The sequence below is a fragment of the Montipora capricornis genome, chromosome 7, assembly GCF_036669925.1.
Source record: "Montipora capricornis isolate CH-2021 chromosome 7, ASM3666992v2, whole genome shotgun sequence".
Lineage (NCBI taxonomy): Eukaryota > Metazoa > Cnidaria > Anthozoa > Scleractinia > Acroporidae > Montipora > Montipora capricornis.
In genome coordinates, this window is record NC_090889.1 from 38382482 (window position 1) to 38399981 (window position 17500).

Here is a 17500-nt window from a genome sequence, read left to right on the forward strand (position 1 = left end):
CTTTGGAGGTAAGCGCGCTTCAAGCATTGTTGATCATTGGCTCTGATCTCAGGATACCTCCTATTTTATTTCCATTTTTCAATATTATTGTTTCACTCCACGATCTCGCCAGCTATTGAAGTCTCTTATCTCTGCGACAATTTACTCCAAAATAAACTTTGTATGGGAGGTGTGTACTTTCATAATTAAGAATGTAACAGTTACTATGGTATCAAATGTAACTTTTATGAGCAATCATTAGTAGGCTTCATTTCGTGGAATTGGATTGACGTGTCCCAAGCATTTATTTTTTAAAAAGTATTATAATTTCTTATTGATGGACCAGAGCTTTATAGACCAAGTTCAATATATTAAAATTCAGTTGTAAACAAAAGGCATCATCTCAAGGCTCTGGGGAATAAATATAAGGATTTGTATGAGTTTATTCCCCAGAGCCTCGTGATGATGTCTTTTGTTTAGGACTGAATTTTAATGTACCGAAAGTGGACGATTCTATTTTATGTTCATCCAAAATGATGGCTTTCTTGGTAGACACCTAACAATCTTTTTACAACATCACCTGTTCACACGGCACTATTCAAACAACTTGTAGCTCTTATTGTTCTAGTGTGTATTCCAAGTCTGTGTTTGTTTGGTAACCAGTTTTTTTACTGAGAAGTCATTTCCCCAATACCCAGCTTGCTAACAGGGTCAGTTGTTTTTGCTAACTGTAAATGAGTGTTGTGACCTTGATAGCATGTGTATTATATATATATGTACCGGTATATATATATATATATATATATATATTCTTGAACTTGATTTGAATGTATTTCAGAGAGTGCTTAACTCTTAGAGGAGCATTGACAATAATAATAAACTTGTTCAAGACTTCAGAAGTCTGAAGTCTTGGACCAGCTTAAGGTTAATAAAAAGAAAGATCCTAGACCCCTGGGGTGTAATGTGATAATGACTGTGGAGAAAAATTGGTGTAGTAACAAATTCCCAAATCCTAACCGTTGAATATAGACGTTTTCTGGCTCAAAATAGAACTTAGAGGTGTATGATAACTAAAAAATGATAAGACAAGGGTAATAAAAGACAAGGGTGATAAACATAAAGTGTTAATTGTATCTATTTCTATTCCTAGAGTTGAACTCTGATCTTTTATTCAAACCGTGAGGTTGAGGGGTACAAAGTTGTGCACTCCACAAAGCTTCTCTTGTAAGCAGGCGATCGTTGAGGCTATTGTGTTGAACAAATTTGCAATTTGAGTGATCACAATTGCCTCACTGATCGCCGCCTTACAAGAGAAGCTTTCTGGAGTGCTCAAGTTTGCACCCTTCAACTTTACGGTTTGAATAAAAGATCAGAATTCAACTCTAGAAATAGAATTAGATGTAATTAGCACTTTATTTTTATCACCCTAGTGTTATCATTTTTTAGTTGTCATAAGTTCTATTAATTTTTGTGCCAGAAAACACCTGAATTTGAGTGCTTTGATTTGGGATTTTGTTACTACACCAATTTTTCTCCACATTGCCACATTATGCCCTAGGGTGCTTTGACCTTTCTTTTTATACGGTTAATTTTTTTTTGTTATTTTTATTGCATTGTAAAAAATTATTAGCCAATTTGAGATGTAGTGATGAGAGATTTTTATTCCAAGTATTTTTAACCCTGTACGTGCTACACTTTTTACCGGAGAAGCCTGAAGGGCGAAACGTCTATTAAAAGTGTTTGACCACTGAAGAACTTTGTTGTTTGCTCTCTTCACACAAACTATATAGTTATACATAATTATATATATGTCAGAAATCAAGTGAGGCCTTACACCACTGCAGATGTGAAGAATGGTGGAGGAACCTTCACTGATCAACAGGAACAGAAACTTCTTTTTTTGTGCATCACCCAAGGACAGAGAAAAATATCTGATCTGGGTGAGGATCAAAGCCATGACTTCCAGATGAGATCACTGTTGCTCTACCAACTGACCTACAAGGCGGTACGGGAGCAGGCCGTCAAAGCGGGCCGGCTCCAGTTGGGAGTAGGCGCAGGATTGGCTATAACACAGAGCATAGACAATGGCATGCTTGATACATTTCCATCCCATTTCCCCCTTGCCACCCCCATTGCAATGTTCAATTAAAATAGTTTTAGAAATCAGCTCAGCTCTATGGAAAGCCAGACATGTTTCAACATTGTTCCAGGGGAGGGATTTGCTTTATTCTCCACAGTGGCTAGAGACAGTATCCAAACAATGTCACTTGGTTCTTTTTAAACTTTATTTGGCTCACAATCGCAGAAGGTTCAAATCCAATCACAGTTCACTTAATGAAAGCTAATACAATACACGATAACATATTTGGCCCAGTTTCTCACAAGAGGGAGAAGTGGAAAAAGAGCATTATTAATACAATTATAAGGTACTCTGATAAAGGAAGAGCTGTATTAAAAGAATGAGGAAACAAACAAACAAACAAACAAACTCATTTCAGGGTTTGGGGTCAGGGTAAGTCGTTGTGCCAACCATATTTATTGGTACACTAGGTGCTCCGTGGGTGTAAACTGGGTGTCCATGTGGTACATGTTACACAAAAACAGGGGGCACTGAGTTGGGTGGTATTGAAGGTGAGGAAACGGGATTTTCCCAGAAGTAATGCTGGCTGGGCCAATCCAAAAATAACTAAGAAAAAAGGCTAGTAATCCAGTAGGTACTCCTGGTAGTAGTAATATGGACCCATAATTTATGAGACTGTTTGGCCATTTTTTTAATCCACCAATCACAGCCCAACTTCGAAAAGAGGCAAACTGCCTCATATGGGCCCATATTACTACATGTACTCCTGGTAACTCCTACAATGGAGTAAGCAGGCCAAGCTCGAATGTGGCATATTTCCCATCATCCCCAGAGCTGCTCAGTCTGGAAACGAAACACTGCAGTAGTTTTGTTTCGTTTTCTTGGGAACGAAACATGTCTATTTTGACTTTAGGTGAGGTGTTGTGGCCAATCAAACTAGATGACTTAGCAGGGGAGTGACAGGAAAGACCTATTGTGCAACTTTTCCATTTTCCTGACAACGGAAAATACTGAGAAATTCAACTGATTTTCTGACTGGATTGCCTACGGCAACCCGGCATGAATTAGTAAGAATTTTTCAAAGGTACGGTCTTCCTCCTGTTACTAATGTTTGATAATGGTTCACAGTGCTCCAAATTAGTGGTCGTCCAGTTGTCCCAGATGACCAGAAAGTTTACCAGGCGACCAGTTTAAATTGGTAAAATCAAAAGCCTGGAGCCAGGAGTACAACAGACAACCCAGCCAAAAATAGAAATGATTACATACAGGTACACTGTACACAGCACCCGACTCACTCGTCAGTTTTCTATTGCCAATGTCTGATAGTAGTGTGAAGTTAACAATAATATTATTGATTATTTTGCTGACGCTGAGCATTTTCTTGTGTGTTGATAATATCTGTGGTAATTTTGAGACAACGTGTTGGCGATAGAGATTGAAGACTCCAATTTGAAAAATAATGCTAAAACTTAAACACAGAATTTCCACAAAAATTAAACCACAGGTGCCCACTGAGAAATATGGGGCTCCATCACTCAACATTGCGTGCATTTACGTTTTGTAATCATAGGTGGTTTCCTAATGGGCAACCAAGCATTTACGTATCAGCGCAACCATACAGTATATGCGTTTAGTTGGCCGGCTTTTGAAACAGGGACAACCTGGAATTTTTTTAATTTTGAGCACTAGGCTTGATAGTGACACTGTCTCCATATCTTCAAATTTAAATCAACGCTTTCCCTTTTCACTGCTGTCAATCACTGTAGTGAAATGGGTCGCAACTTCATTGCAAAAGAATTAAGGTATAAATGTGTTCTTAATGCAAGAGTTTGACTGAGTGTTCAACTTCATTTGTTGCAGAGCTGCAATTATTCTAGTACGGCATTGAATGAAGTAATGTCAGTCTTCTTTGTGCTGTACCCTTTTGTACCTAGAAAAATAAGCAAAACACATTGTCAAATGAATGTTAAATTTACTCATTGACTCTTGAACCGCGCACCATTGACGAGTAAAATCGTCTGGTGTTAGAGAGTAAAATCTATGAAGTCTCACTCCCGGGAGTCAGTGGTTAATATCAAGGGACATAATGTGGTACCGGTAATATCACGCAAACCTTATGACAGTTTAGTACTGAACCAGTATACGTGTTTTTGGGAAAAAACTTGTTTTGGCTTGCTCTTTTGGGTGAAGGTCAATTTTTAAACATCAAATTTTTGCATGCAAATTAATTAACTAAGATTTCTTTTGGTTGCAGACAAGTCTTGTTATGGGTGTGGAGAAACGGGGCACATATCAAGGAACTGCCCTAAAAAAAAAGGTAATAATATTTTTTGGGATCTGAAATTGCACCTTTCTGGTCGCCAATGTGACTAAAAAATTGAGTACTGGCGACCAGAATTTCACAACTGGTCGCCAGTGGGCGACCTGCTATCAAGTTCAGAGCTGTTTGCCAACAGGTGTCTTCCTTTTTATGAAAATGAAACAAGTTTTCCCATTCACTACCTCCATAACGTTGCAAGCCGCAACGTTTTTCTCATAAAATATGTATTGAAAGAGATTCAAGGGACTGGTGCGAGGAATGTAGCACGGTAACAACATGGCGGCTTGTGTGCGACAGAACGTGACTGGTATTTCCATGGCTGAAATTTTTAACAAGCGAAGGGGCAGATGGATTTCTTTATTACATTCGAGGTCGGACATATTTTCTCTCCAAAATGTCCGCTTTCGAAAGCCAAAAAATAATGCTCTACACATACCCAAGACCGTACGGTCGTTGCTTTCTGGTATCCACAAAAAAGTTCAAAACATGCATTTTCAGGCGAAAACTTTTGGCGACCACAATTTGCCATTTGGCGACTAAAATTTTTTATCTAGTCGCCAGTTGCCCCCTGTATAAGAAAAATGCTTAGTTCAGTTCAGGTACGTTTATTAATTTTATGCCACATTTCATCTGATGATAGATCGTTATTACTCATGTCACACAGCAAAGGCCATGAAAACAAAATGTGATCCTAGACGGGAAAACATTGAATAAGGTGAACGCATGCGCACGGCATGTTAGCACATTGAAACAAAAGGAGCATGACTCAACACGTTAGCTGCATGTTAGTAGCCTTCCTCATTAAAGTTGGAGTTGTGAGAGCACTCACCTCCCACCAATGTGACCCAGGTTCGGTTCCCGGACCAACGCCATAATTGTTTTGAGTTCTTGTTGGTTCTTCACTCTGCTCCTCCGGTTTTCACCCCTCAGCAAAAGCCAGCATACAGCTGATTCCAGCTGGCTGTAAGCTGTGCTCCAAGGTCACACATGGACCGTATAGTGGCAGCCAAAGGCACTATGGTATGCTTTTGGTTCGACCTTGTTGAGCTGCGTTGTTGCTGTGCTTACGATGGCAATTAGCGTGACAATTATTATTATTTTAAGACAAAATAGTTTCACTGCCTTTTATGGGTTCCCCATCGAGGAGTTAAGTCTTGCAAAGGTTATTAATTTTATTCATTCATTCATCCATTCATTGCTTTAGCGCATCGAATCTTTCCAGATCCATCGGGACGGGGATCACTCAATATCGCCGGGTTCACAGCATCTGTAAATAGTCTGTCCTTCTCAATGTTTTCAGTTACCGAAACCTGGTGAATTAGTGGAACTTTCTAGTAGAAACCATGCTAATCTAGCGTGAATAGTAACTGTTTTCAGGCTTGATTGTTCGGGCAGCAAATTAGGTGACCAAGATATTTCCTTTGCACTGATTTTACAAAGTCTGGTACAGGAATGGTGTTGCAAACGGCGTGGAGTTTCTTGGTTGACCATTTGAATGAGAAATTATCGTCATAACTACATTGGTTTCCCGACGAGCCGACGCTTGTCGTAGGTTCATTGAAAGCATCCAACCCAATAACCCACTTTATCATATTATAAAACATAACTGTGCTGTGAGGGTGGATAAGCCATATAATCTGCGACATAAAAGTGAGGCGAAAGTCCCATACAACACATTTCGATTTAGGAATTTCGTCACTTATAAATATTCGTAATATGTATTTAGTATTTAATCAAAATTCGATATATTTTAAACAAGCATAGTACAAATTGTAATAATTATGTTTATTATAATTATACGCAGCTGTTCTTGACCACAACCTGTAATTCAGTCTTGACTGCGAGAGGCTGAAATAAACAAATCATTCATTCATTCATTCATTCATTATACTTGCACTTATTGGTCACTTTCAATAATGAAATACAGGGTACCACTTTGTTTACGAACTTCAAGGTAAAATTAATATGATTAACTGTTTCAATCAAAATTAGTATTCAAGGCTTTGATAAAATCAGGAAGAGTGCACTTGGCCTGTTTTGACTAAAAAAAATAATCATGGACAGATGGATGTACAGTACATGTACATGGCAATGAAGAATCTTAACTGGCAAGAGGCAGGCTTGCCCCTCATGCGGCCATTTTTAGGAGAGTCTCATTTCACCTTTTACCTTTCACCTCCTTCAAGGTGAAATGTGACTTCCCTAAGAGTGACTGCATGTGGCTAGAGGCAGAAAAGCCCCAGCCAGTGATCGTAAGAGAGACTTGTGTAAATGTGTAAACTTCCCCTAAACTAACAATCAACTGGCCTCTGACTTCTGACTTTTTCCTCAGACGAGTGCTACAACTGTGGCCAGACAGGTCACATGCAGAGAGATTGCCCAGAGGGCGACAGTAGAGGCAGTGATAGATCTGAAGTCACTTGCTACAAGTGCGGCAAGGAAGGCCACTTCCAACGGGACTGTTCAGAAAATGGCACAGGGAATTCTCCTGGAAGATGCTATCGCTGTAACAAATCAGGCCACTTTGCCAGAGACTGCCAAGATGACAGCCCTTCGGATACCCTATGCTACCGTTGTAACAAAAGGGGTCACTTTGCCCGCGAGTGTCCAAGCTCTGATCAGACGTGTTACAGCTGTGGAAAGACTGGCCACTTAAAGCGAGACTGCTCAGAAAATGATGTGACTTGTTACAGGTGTAATGAGACGGGACACTTTGCGAGAGATTGTCCCGAAAATTACGAGTGAGGAGGAACCCTTGCTGCACGTGGACATTCTTGGTTTGATTCCAAAGAATCACTTACAGTATTATTTTATGTGTGGGTTTTTAGAAGACTGTTGTCCAAGCATTAAGGTAATCAAGTGGAAGAGCAGGCTGGGTCTTGTTGAACAAGGCTGTGTGCAAAATGCGGTCAGAAATTATAACATCCATGGGTGGATGATTCTTCAGTCTTGTAAAAATTGCAACAATTAGTATGTTTCGGTGTGAACAAAGGTGTCATGCCATGATGAAATTAGCATCTTGAGTTGAAGTAATCTTAGGAAAACTCTCTTTTATGATTGTAGATGTATTTCATTCTAAACAAAATTCAAAATTAATGATGTCACTGGACAAGGTTGTTACATTGTTACTAACAATAATAATATTACTGTTTCTTGAATTCCTGGACAGATAGCATGAAAGCAACAGTTCTGTGCCAACTAGCAAAATACAAATTCCTGCAAAATAAAATGGCACCATGATGAATTGGAGTAAATTTATTGTCCCAAGAATTGTACATAAAATAATGGTAATGAAGGCATGGGTCCCCTAATACTCTTTTCGCTTCACATCTATCTTTTTCCACAGTTTCTGTCATTGTGGGTAACAGTATGGTTACATTCTATGGGCACCATTTTATTGCGCAGGAAGTGAAATTCAATGCAGATTTGGAACATAGGGACCTTCAAATTATTGTTTGGTAATTTCTTAGAACTCCAAAGAGAGGGTTTGAAGATTCTGTTTTCAACTCTCTGTTAAAGGTCTTAAGGATGATGAACTGACCCTCACACATTCACCACAAATGTACATGTATAGTGATATGTAATCTTGACGTTGAATGACTGCCTGCAAAATGTACATTGTAAGTGTATTTTTTTAAATTTTGCCTTTTTTGAATCAATGTGAGTTTTTCAAGGGATAATAAAAATATTTTTTTATCCCTTGAGGAAGAACCACAGTGATTTGACAAAAGTAAAATACAAAAAAAAACCAATCAGCAGTGGTCGTCAACCACAAAGTAGGGAGTTTAAGATCTACGACGCTGACGTCGACGAAAACGTCACCTCAAAATATAACGTTGCACTATCGTAAGTTTCTCGTGGTTTGGCCATCTTGTTCGCTTCCTACAATGTGGGCGAAGTATCCTAAAAATAAATAATTTGGTACGAGCGGTTTCAGAGCAAAAATAGACAACCAAATATTCACATTTGAACGCTCATGTTGTCGTCAAAAACTCAGATTTGGTGATTTCACATTGTTGTTGTACAGAGAACCGCACGTTTATGTGCTAAAATGCGTGAAACACAATTATTTTTCCTCTTTTAACCAATGACATTGTTGTTTCGTGGTGCTCTTGTTGACCACCGCGTCGTAGATCTTAAAGTCCCTAGTAAGGGCAAGAAGATGACTGCCTGGTCATCATTGCACAATTATTAATGTACAAATTATGAGAATGCCAGAATTTTGGTATAGACAGTCCTCACAAAAAAAATTGATTTCTTTGCATTTTTATCTTTTGTTGAATTGCATCTAAATCTCTCTAGGAATAAACCTCACTTATTTTCAAGAAAGGCAGGCCAGAATAAAAAAATTCCGTTTTTTTTTTACTGTCCAAATGACAAAAGCCAAAAGTGTTTCTTCATTTGAAAGGTTTTATGTTCAAGGTCAGTGCATAGTGTGGTTGTTTTCTCAATCCCTTCTGTGAAAGTAGCACAAGGGAAAAAACATGCATGATGGCAAATGTTTACATCAAAGATGTAAGTTGATGAAAGTTCCAAGCATTTAAATGCAATTTCAAGCAGATATGACGAGGTGGTCTTTGTGTGATTAATTACAGATACAGAAATTTGATTATGGCCTTCCCATTTCAGTTTTATTATAGTAAGCCTTGATAATAATTATTATTGCTTCAATGTAGTGCTACAGCTAAACAACCCATGTTGGGTGATGCAAAGGTAACATTTTTCTTTTCAATGATTATTGTTGGTCAGTCTTGCTCTGGATCCAATGTGGTCACCTAAAAGTTGTTTTGAGGCAATTGTGAGGGGGCTCTGTCTTAAGCCTTAAAGGAAACCTCCACTAAAACGAGAATGCAACTTCAAAATATTTAACATAATGTCTACAATCAAAATTGTTCAAACGTTTTCCAATGGAATCGTTTGTATCCGAAATAAATGAATTTTAGAAACGCTTGTTTTGGTTTTCAAATTTCCTGGGTTCCGCCATCTTGAATAATTGTGACATGTTATGGTTGCTCTTTTGTATTTGCACAAAGAGCTTTTGTTTTAAAACAATAGGGCAACCATGACACGTCACAATTATTCAAGATGGCGGCACCCAGGAAATTTGAAAACCAAAACAAGTGTTTTCGGATACAAACAATTCCGTTGGAAAACGTTTCAACAATCTTGATTGTGAGCATTATGTTAACTATTTTAAAGATACATTCCTGTTTTAGTGGAGGTTCCCTATAATTTATGCTGTTTCCTTGTCAAACCACATAGAATTCAAATAATTATGTAAAGATCTGGGATAGATTCTCACAGAAGGAGCTATTAATAGTTGATGTTTCAAAGCTAAAAGTGAGAACAAAAAATGTCCCAAGTGGTTTCTAGTTGTAACCCATTTCCAACCTTGTTATTCATAACAAAAAATGGTAAAATGTTTATTACTAATATTGTCCCGGCTTAGTCTCTAGTAAATTGCCTGTCTGTCACTAGTTTTGGTCTTCATATTATTGATTTCAAGACATTTTAGCCTTAGCTTCTCTTGTAGCAAAAGTTGCTTTCAGTCAGGGTCAAGTTATTTGAGAGCTGATCAGTAAAAATTATTTTGCCTTTCAAGAAAGGATTAATTAATGTAATTCGACAGTCAAAAAGTCAGGAAAACAAGAAGGCTAACTTGAAATTATAATTTTTAAATCTTGTGGAAATTTTTTGATTGAAACTTACCAGTTAGTATTAATCCAAGATTGGCTTGGTCGTACTTTGAACACCTGCACTCATGGCTCTCGACTTGAAATGGTTACAGCGCTTTTCATGAACATGTAAATTCCAGTCAATGGTTTTATTTTTTGCAGCTGTCAGTCATGATTGCTTAACAGGTAGAGCAGCCTCATTCCCAGGAGTACTCCCTAGGTCCTGGGACGAGGTTGACCACTTTTAAAAACGAAAACTGATATAGTGGATCGACATAGCCAATCACAATGCCAAACGTGACCCTGTTACTTGTTACTACATTGTAGTGATTAACAGCAGTGAAAAACCATAGTCAATCACAATGCCAAACGTGACCCTTTCACTTGTTACTACATTGTAGTGATTGACAGTAGTGAAAAACCAGGCCGTTGATTGGCTTATGCACCTAAGGTGTAGATCAGGCCTCGATAGTGATTTATCCAGTGGATAGTGCTATCCACCCTTCGAACAGCTGGGGCCAGATGTTTGTGTACTGGACGTTATTGTAGCATCTTTCAAATTTAAACTGGCTTTGAAATATTTTCACATGTGTTAATATTTACATACCACTCTACAGCTAGGAGGAAATGAGGATACAATAAGTTGTAATCTCAGGAAAGTCTTTTGTGTATTTATTTCTGAACGAAAGAGAGATTTAATTATTTTCAAAGTTGTCATTGCTTTGGATGAAAGTTGGAATAAAGTGAAGTAGAGGTGGAGGCACTTGACAAAGATTTCATGTTTTTGAACTGTTATTTCTCGTTGAGAGTTTTTTTGTCACGCAAGGTAGCGTTGCGTGATAACTCAAGTTATGTGATCTGTATTTCTTAAGCTTTCCGGTCAGCCGACTTCCGCTTTGATTTTCCATCAAGGCCATGGGTCACATTTTCATTACAAATACGTTATCAAGCTGAATATGCATCTGGAGTTTGGTTTTTTTTCCGCGGTATCTTATGAGAGTACGAAACTGGCTGGGGGAGCCGCTAATATCGCTTGTCTATGACTTTTTATATAATAACCAAATCAATGCGCGGGCTCTGATTGGTCAATCAGCTATGGTTTATTGTGCCCCTAAACTCATGGAAAAATCGCGCGTCTTCTGAATTATTATATAAAAGCAACAGACCACAGGTTTCTATGGTCTATAGGCATGATAAATCACTTGGAATGTTGGAACAACACTAGTCGAAGAATTCGTAAATTACGAATTCTTCTCGTTTTCTACCAACATCCCGCGTGGTTTATCAGCCTATAAACCATAGAAACAAGTTGAACAAGGCCAAAAAACGAACACTTTCAGTGACAGATACTACGACCTCCCACGGCCCCTCTTGGATAACAGCCATGTAGCTGCATGGGCCACCCTGGCGTGCCCTGGCTAAACAAAGTTTTACCAGAAATATGCTTGAACCAAGTGTTGTTTACATCAAAATAGATATGCCAGTGAGTAGTCTCATCTGCAGCCGCCTTTCAGTATGTCACGCAACGCTCACCCGAAAGGAACGGCTACTCACAGTGGAACTACATTTCTTTCTCGGATTGAGCCAATCACAGCTACAGTTCCATTTTTTGGAACTGTATCGTGCGATTTGACCAATAATACCTCTCGTTTCATCAATGCGCTCGATCACCACAAATATGCAGGTCTGTTGTTTGTATTTTTCAAAGCGACCGCGTTGTATGGAACGCCATAACTGTCTTAGGATACTTTTGGTTGCGATATTTGGTGCTTGCGTACTTATAATCAATGCTAAAATTATATTCTCAACCTCGGTTAATGCATTTCTCATACTCTGATTGGTTTACTCACCTCGGCTATCACCTCATATACAAAAATTTGGTTTTATCAACGAAGTTGATAATGTAAATTGGCCACCGTACAGAGATTCTAAAAGCTACGAAATTCGTTGATAAAACCAAATTTTTGTATACTACTTCCCCACCGACGCAGCACCACAGTTTCTTTAGAAACTACCCCTTCATTCATTTATCACCTCATATACCTTAGTTTGACCTTATATAAATTCAGTTATATGGCAAATGATTGGGGTAAGCGTTGCTACGTTAAAATTATTTCACCAGAGATCGAGATTTCTCTCCGAAAAAAGCAAAAAAAAAGTTTTTGTGGAAAGTTTGGATCAATTCCGATATTTATAAATACGCGGAAAGGTACAAAATGTTTTTGTGATGAGCCTGCGTCTGTCTGGCCACAAGGTCTTACACAACATCGCATCTTTCGATTTCGCTCAATTTCGCTCGTATTTCGTACTTTCAAACTTTTCGAGTTTAAGGAATTTAATAAAACAATTATTCCATTCGCGCTTGTTGGACATGAGACTGGTTACCATGTCATATCCAACGCGCGCTCATGGAATAATTGTTAGTTATTATTCATTCAAAATATTTACCCCTTTTCTGACTGGTTAAGACCACAGACATAATTCACTATAACCAGCTGCTGTTGACCAAATTTGGAAATAATTTTGTCGTATTGAACCGATGACGTCAAAAGTGCAGCCCGCTGCAGATTATTGATCCTCGGCCAATAACACCTTCCTTGATCTGCAGAATTCTTCATATCCTACTCAGCCTCATTCAATAATTGCTAAACATTCGGTATTTACTTCGTTTTATTATTCCACTATGACGCCATTTTACCAGATTTGGTCAAGACGGTAGTAGTGTCCCGGTTTGACCGGTTTAGAACAGAGCAAATACGGACTCAATGAAAGAAATTGTTTTCAACACGATACAAAGCCTGAGAATTTAGCTTGTCATCGCTTGTCTCTCGTCATTTCGTTTATACAATCAAATAAAGGACATTTAGCTGGCTTTCTGTCCTGTTTACATCGTTCACAAGTGCCCTGAAGGACAAACGATGCATTTTTTTAGAAACACTCTTACCAGATAAAATTGAATCAAAATAACACCTTTTTGTTGTGGAATAATAATCTCTTATTCGATGGTTTAACATATACACTGTAATACTCGCGGACATTTTGCTCATTGCTCGTATTTTCCCTCGCCCCTGCAGGGCTCGGAAAAATACTACGCAACTCGCAAAATATCCGCGCGTATTATATGTTAACCCATCGAATAATTAACAATTATTCCATGAGCGCGCGTTGGATATGAGATGGTAAATAGCCAACGAGGCGCGTAGCGCCGAGTTGGCTATAACCACTCTCATATCCAACAAGCGCGAATGGAATAATTGTTTTATTAAATTCCTTAAACTCCTAAAGTTTAGAAGTACAAAATACGAGCGAAAAAAGCGAGAAAATCCTTGCGAAATCGAAAAAAGTTGATGAAGATGCGATGTTGTGTAATACCTCGTGGTCAGACAGACGCAGGTTCATCACAAAAACATTTTTTACCTTTTCGAGCATCTCTAAGCTTCGAAAGTGATCTAAATTTTCCACAAAAACGTTTTTCTTTTGCTTTATACTGAAAGAAATTTCGCTTTCTGACGTAAACGTTTTTAGTTTACCGACGCTAAGCGCAATCATTTACCATATAAGGTCAAACTACGGTATATGAGCTGATAACCGAGATTGAGTGAACCAATCAGAGCACGAGAATTGCATTATCCGAGGTTGAGAATTTAATAAGATGTATATATTCGGTGCTTAAATCATTACATTCGGTGTTAACTTCATTTAAATCATTATATTCGGTGTTTACTTCATTTTATTCTGTGCATACTTCATTATATTCGGTGGTCATTTTATTATACTGGGTGGTTTCAACCTCGCCGAAGTTGGGCGCCCAGTCCTCGGCGGAGAAACGCCCTGGGAACGAGGTTGGGGTGGTTTATTCGTTCGGTGTTCATTCCATTACATTCGGTGTTTATTTCATTACACTCGGTGACTGAATCATCCAATTCGGTGGTTCCGACAACTGGTGAACACTTCATTATCTTCGGTCCTACCAACATTAGCGACCTTCAGACTGAAGTACGAGGACGACTACGACTACGAGTTTACAGTTCTGAGCACGCGCATTTCGAAAATTTTTGTTTGTTCACTGTAATGCGCGCACCCAGTAAAGAAACCTCGTACTCGTTGTCGTTCTCGTGCTCCAATCTGAAGGTCGCTATTATGCTCGGTGCTGAAATCATATCTTCGGTGGTCTTTTCGTTATGTTCGTCACCCAGCGAAAATTGCCTCCCCCCCCCCCCACCCCGGGCTATGTTGGTGTCCCTCTGAGGGACATCTTGAGTGGTACCCTTTGCCGAATAACTCGAGTTTGAAATATCGCAGTCCTTTAAACTTTTGAACCGGGCAGTTGATGGACTTGCTATTAGCAACTTCTAGTTTTAAGTCATATTTAAGCGTTGTTGAGAGATATCTGTCCGTCCATTTGGCTGCCTGTCCAACCGTCCGGTCGTAAGTCTGTTTGTCTGTCTATTTATCTGTCTATCACGTTAACTAGTAGTTTAAGGGCTGAAACTGCCCTGAACAAATTTGTACCAGTGCGTAAACTCGATGGTTATACTTCGGCACCATAAAAGGTAAACAATTAGTTCTCTTGTACAGAAATGTATATTTTTTTAATGAAACTAGTTTTCAGATATTCTGTGTTCTATTAGAACAGTGTCAATATGTACCGTAAGAATGTACGGACTTTATACAAAACAAGTTCTAATATCTTGTATGTTTTGATATGATAGAATGCCATACTTAAAATAAAACTACCAAGCATTCATCTGTCTACCTACTTACCTGCCTGCCTACCTACCTACCGACCGACCGACCTACCTACCTACCTACCTACCTACCTACCTACCTACCTACCTACCTACCTACCTACCTACCTACCTACCTACCAATCTACCTACCTACCTATCCATCTCTGTGATCCAGGAGCCAATGACAAGGAGCGAACAACTCATTGGCCGAAGCGGAAAATACCATAATACTCTTTGTTTGTCCCCCCCCCAATTTTTGAATGAGTATTGTTCAAGTCCAAAGAGAACAGGAAACAATGCTTATGCAAAATTTTGGGGGACAAACAAAGAGAATTATGGTATTTTCGGACTCGGCAATACCCCTTCTTTCTCCGGAATAAATAATTAAAATGTTAAATTATGCACCTGAGACGTAATCCTGAGTTGGCAATACTTGGCAAGAGATTACTGAGCTATAACTCAGATAAAAAATGAGTTGTAAGCTCCAACACATGGACTCCCGTACAAGAAACAAATTGACTCTATGTTAGACACCGGAAGTTATTATCGTCGATTGCGTAAACTTTTCTGCCTAAATATCTGTAGTGTGATCTGAACAGCCAATAAATAAGAGAATATGACAGATAAAGGAAATAGTTATATGGCCTTCGGCGCTGTAAAATTGATAATAGTTTAAACAGCATGTGGTTTTTTCAGAGACTGAGAGAGTGAGAGTGAAGGCTGTGTCAAGCCAGCCTGTGATCGAATAAACCCAAAAGATAATAAACTTGTGATTTCTGGAGAACACGGCTTAATGGGACGCGAGCATTCTTCACATTTCAGTCTTCGGCAATTCTTAGCAAGTTCTTAAAATCTAAATTAATTCAAAGCCTCCACGTTCCAAACGAGAACCTTTCTTGGAAAAAGAGTATTCTTTTCTCTATATCTGGCTTACGAACATTTTTGTTGACCTCATTTAATTTCTTTTCCCAACACGAGCTCTTCGCGTGTCAGTGTTAAATCTCGCATGGTTCACCCATCTTTCCCGTGCCTTCTGTGACTTCGTTATTCTAATCTTTGCTTTTGTTTGTCAAAAGAACTTTCCAGGCCGTGCTTTTTCTGCTGGCTGCCTGAGAAGCCTCGTGTGCCCCTCGGGACTTTGCTTGCACTGATTCGCCCCGAATTCGGGTCGCGCGGGACGCTCGCAGACTCAGCGCATGCGCCGCCTTCATTTTTGCCTCCATGTCAAGGATATATTTTGGAAAAAGGCTCTTTTCGTCGTAACGCATGTGGAGATCTGCAAAATACACAAAAAGACCACGTTCAATGGGAGCAAGAAAGGTATTTCGAAAAAAAACTGCGAAGGAGGTCACCAAAATTCCTCCAGTCCCCCCCCCCCCTCCCCTCTACACGCGCTAAAATGGAGAATGAATCAACCCACGGCCTCCTAGCCATTCCCATAATCTTGAGATCAATAAACCAACCCACTTCTCATACCTCTCCCACAAACAAAGTCAGTAATAAGTGCTGCCATACCCTTCCCCAATAAATAGAAAGAAACGAACAACCCACCTCCAACCCAACGAAGAGAATCAAGGAATCAACCTTCCTCCTACTACCCCCTCAAAGTTGAAACAACGAAATCGCTTTACCTCACAACACCCCCCTCCCCTCCCCAAATGAAAGGGCGATTACTAAAATAATGACACTAGCCCACTCCTCTTCCTGAAAAACACCTCCTACACCCCGCCCCCCCCCCCCTCCCTTCCAGCCTTCCTCAAACAAAAGTGAAAAGACAAAGGCATCTAACCAACCTTCTCCCTGCACACAGAGAAAAAGCCCACGCCTACCCCTCGTTGACAAGCAAAGGGCAGTGGATAGACTAAATTCCTCTTACCCCTCCCCCCCAAAAAAAGAAATCCGTGAACCAACCCTCTCCTCCCAAAAAGGCACTCTTTTACTCACAAGTTGGGAGCGCAAGTTACTTACTATCTGCCACAACTGGTAAGGATGGCAAGAAGGTATCTTTGTTCCGACGCTTTCCCGATGAACTCTGGGTAAAATATCGTTCAGGGTGGGCGACAAAATCCGGTTTATGAATTGCACCAACTTCTTGCAGGTCCGAAGTATCTAAAGACTGGAGTAAGAAGCGAAGAATAATTGATTCACTGAAAGATAATCTAGGATTTTGTTCATCGGTATTAGAAGACTGAATAAGGAGTTTAAGATACGACGGCTACGGCGAGATTAAGCGTCACCGTCGTACATATTAAAGTTCCTAATATTGAGCGTTCCCGCTCGAACGATGAGCACCGAAATTAAAGCGAGAGAAGATAGCAAGATGAGCGCAAAATCAACGAGAACGTCATCTCGCAATATTATTGGAACGAGGAATATAATCGATTGTGCTGCACGTCAAACGTCGATTTTTATGATGAACTTAATGAACTTAAAGCAAATCTTTTGTTATTTAAATTTTGCCAACCACAGAACAAAGGCATGTTTTATCTCGAGACCCAATTCCCGGTTTTCACATGACGTCACGACCGCCATGTTGGTGCCCCTAAACAAAGAAAAGGCGGCCATGTTGGTGCCCTAACCAAATCCTCCGGGAAGTTAACTCTATTATTATGCAAACGCTTCCTTTCGTTTTCGTTGAAAAACATGGCTGTTGATCACGTGAGTGAAAACCAGCAATAGATCGCTGGTTGGCACATTAATGACAATAGGTTGACGT

At 39.4% G+C, this 17500-nt stretch overlaps 2 protein-coding genes across 2 annotated transcripts in view; one reads left to right on the forward strand and one right to left on the reverse strand.

Moving 5' to 3' along the window:
* LOC138057138 (DNA-binding protein HEXBP-like) overlaps positions 1-10822 on the forward strand; it is an 11599-nt gene extending 777 nt beyond the window's left edge. The window contains exons 2-4 of the mRNA XM_068903206.1: positions 1-8; positions 4314-4376; positions 6712-10822. The exon at positions 1-8 is cut by the window's left edge and continues 115 nt beyond it. Of these exons, the coding sequence (XP_068759307.1) occupies positions 1-8; positions 4314-4376; positions 6712-7124 (484 nt within the window). The 3' untranslated portion in view covers positions 7125-10822. The remainder of the gene's footprint in view (positions 9-4313; positions 4377-6711) is intronic.
* A 3805-nt stretch (positions 10823-14627) lies between these two features.
* LOC138057140 (cilia- and flagella-associated protein 337-like) overlaps positions 14628-17500 on the reverse strand; it is a 39023-nt gene continuing 36150 nt past the window's right edge. The window contains exons 31-32 of the mRNA XM_068903208.1: positions 16753-16900; positions 14628-16060 (exon numbers count right to left, since the gene is read on the reverse strand). Coding sequence (XP_068759309.1) covers positions 15834-16060; positions 16753-16900 — 375 coding nt within the window. The 3' untranslated portion in view covers positions 14628-15833. The remainder of the gene's footprint in view (positions 16061-16752; positions 16901-17500) is intronic.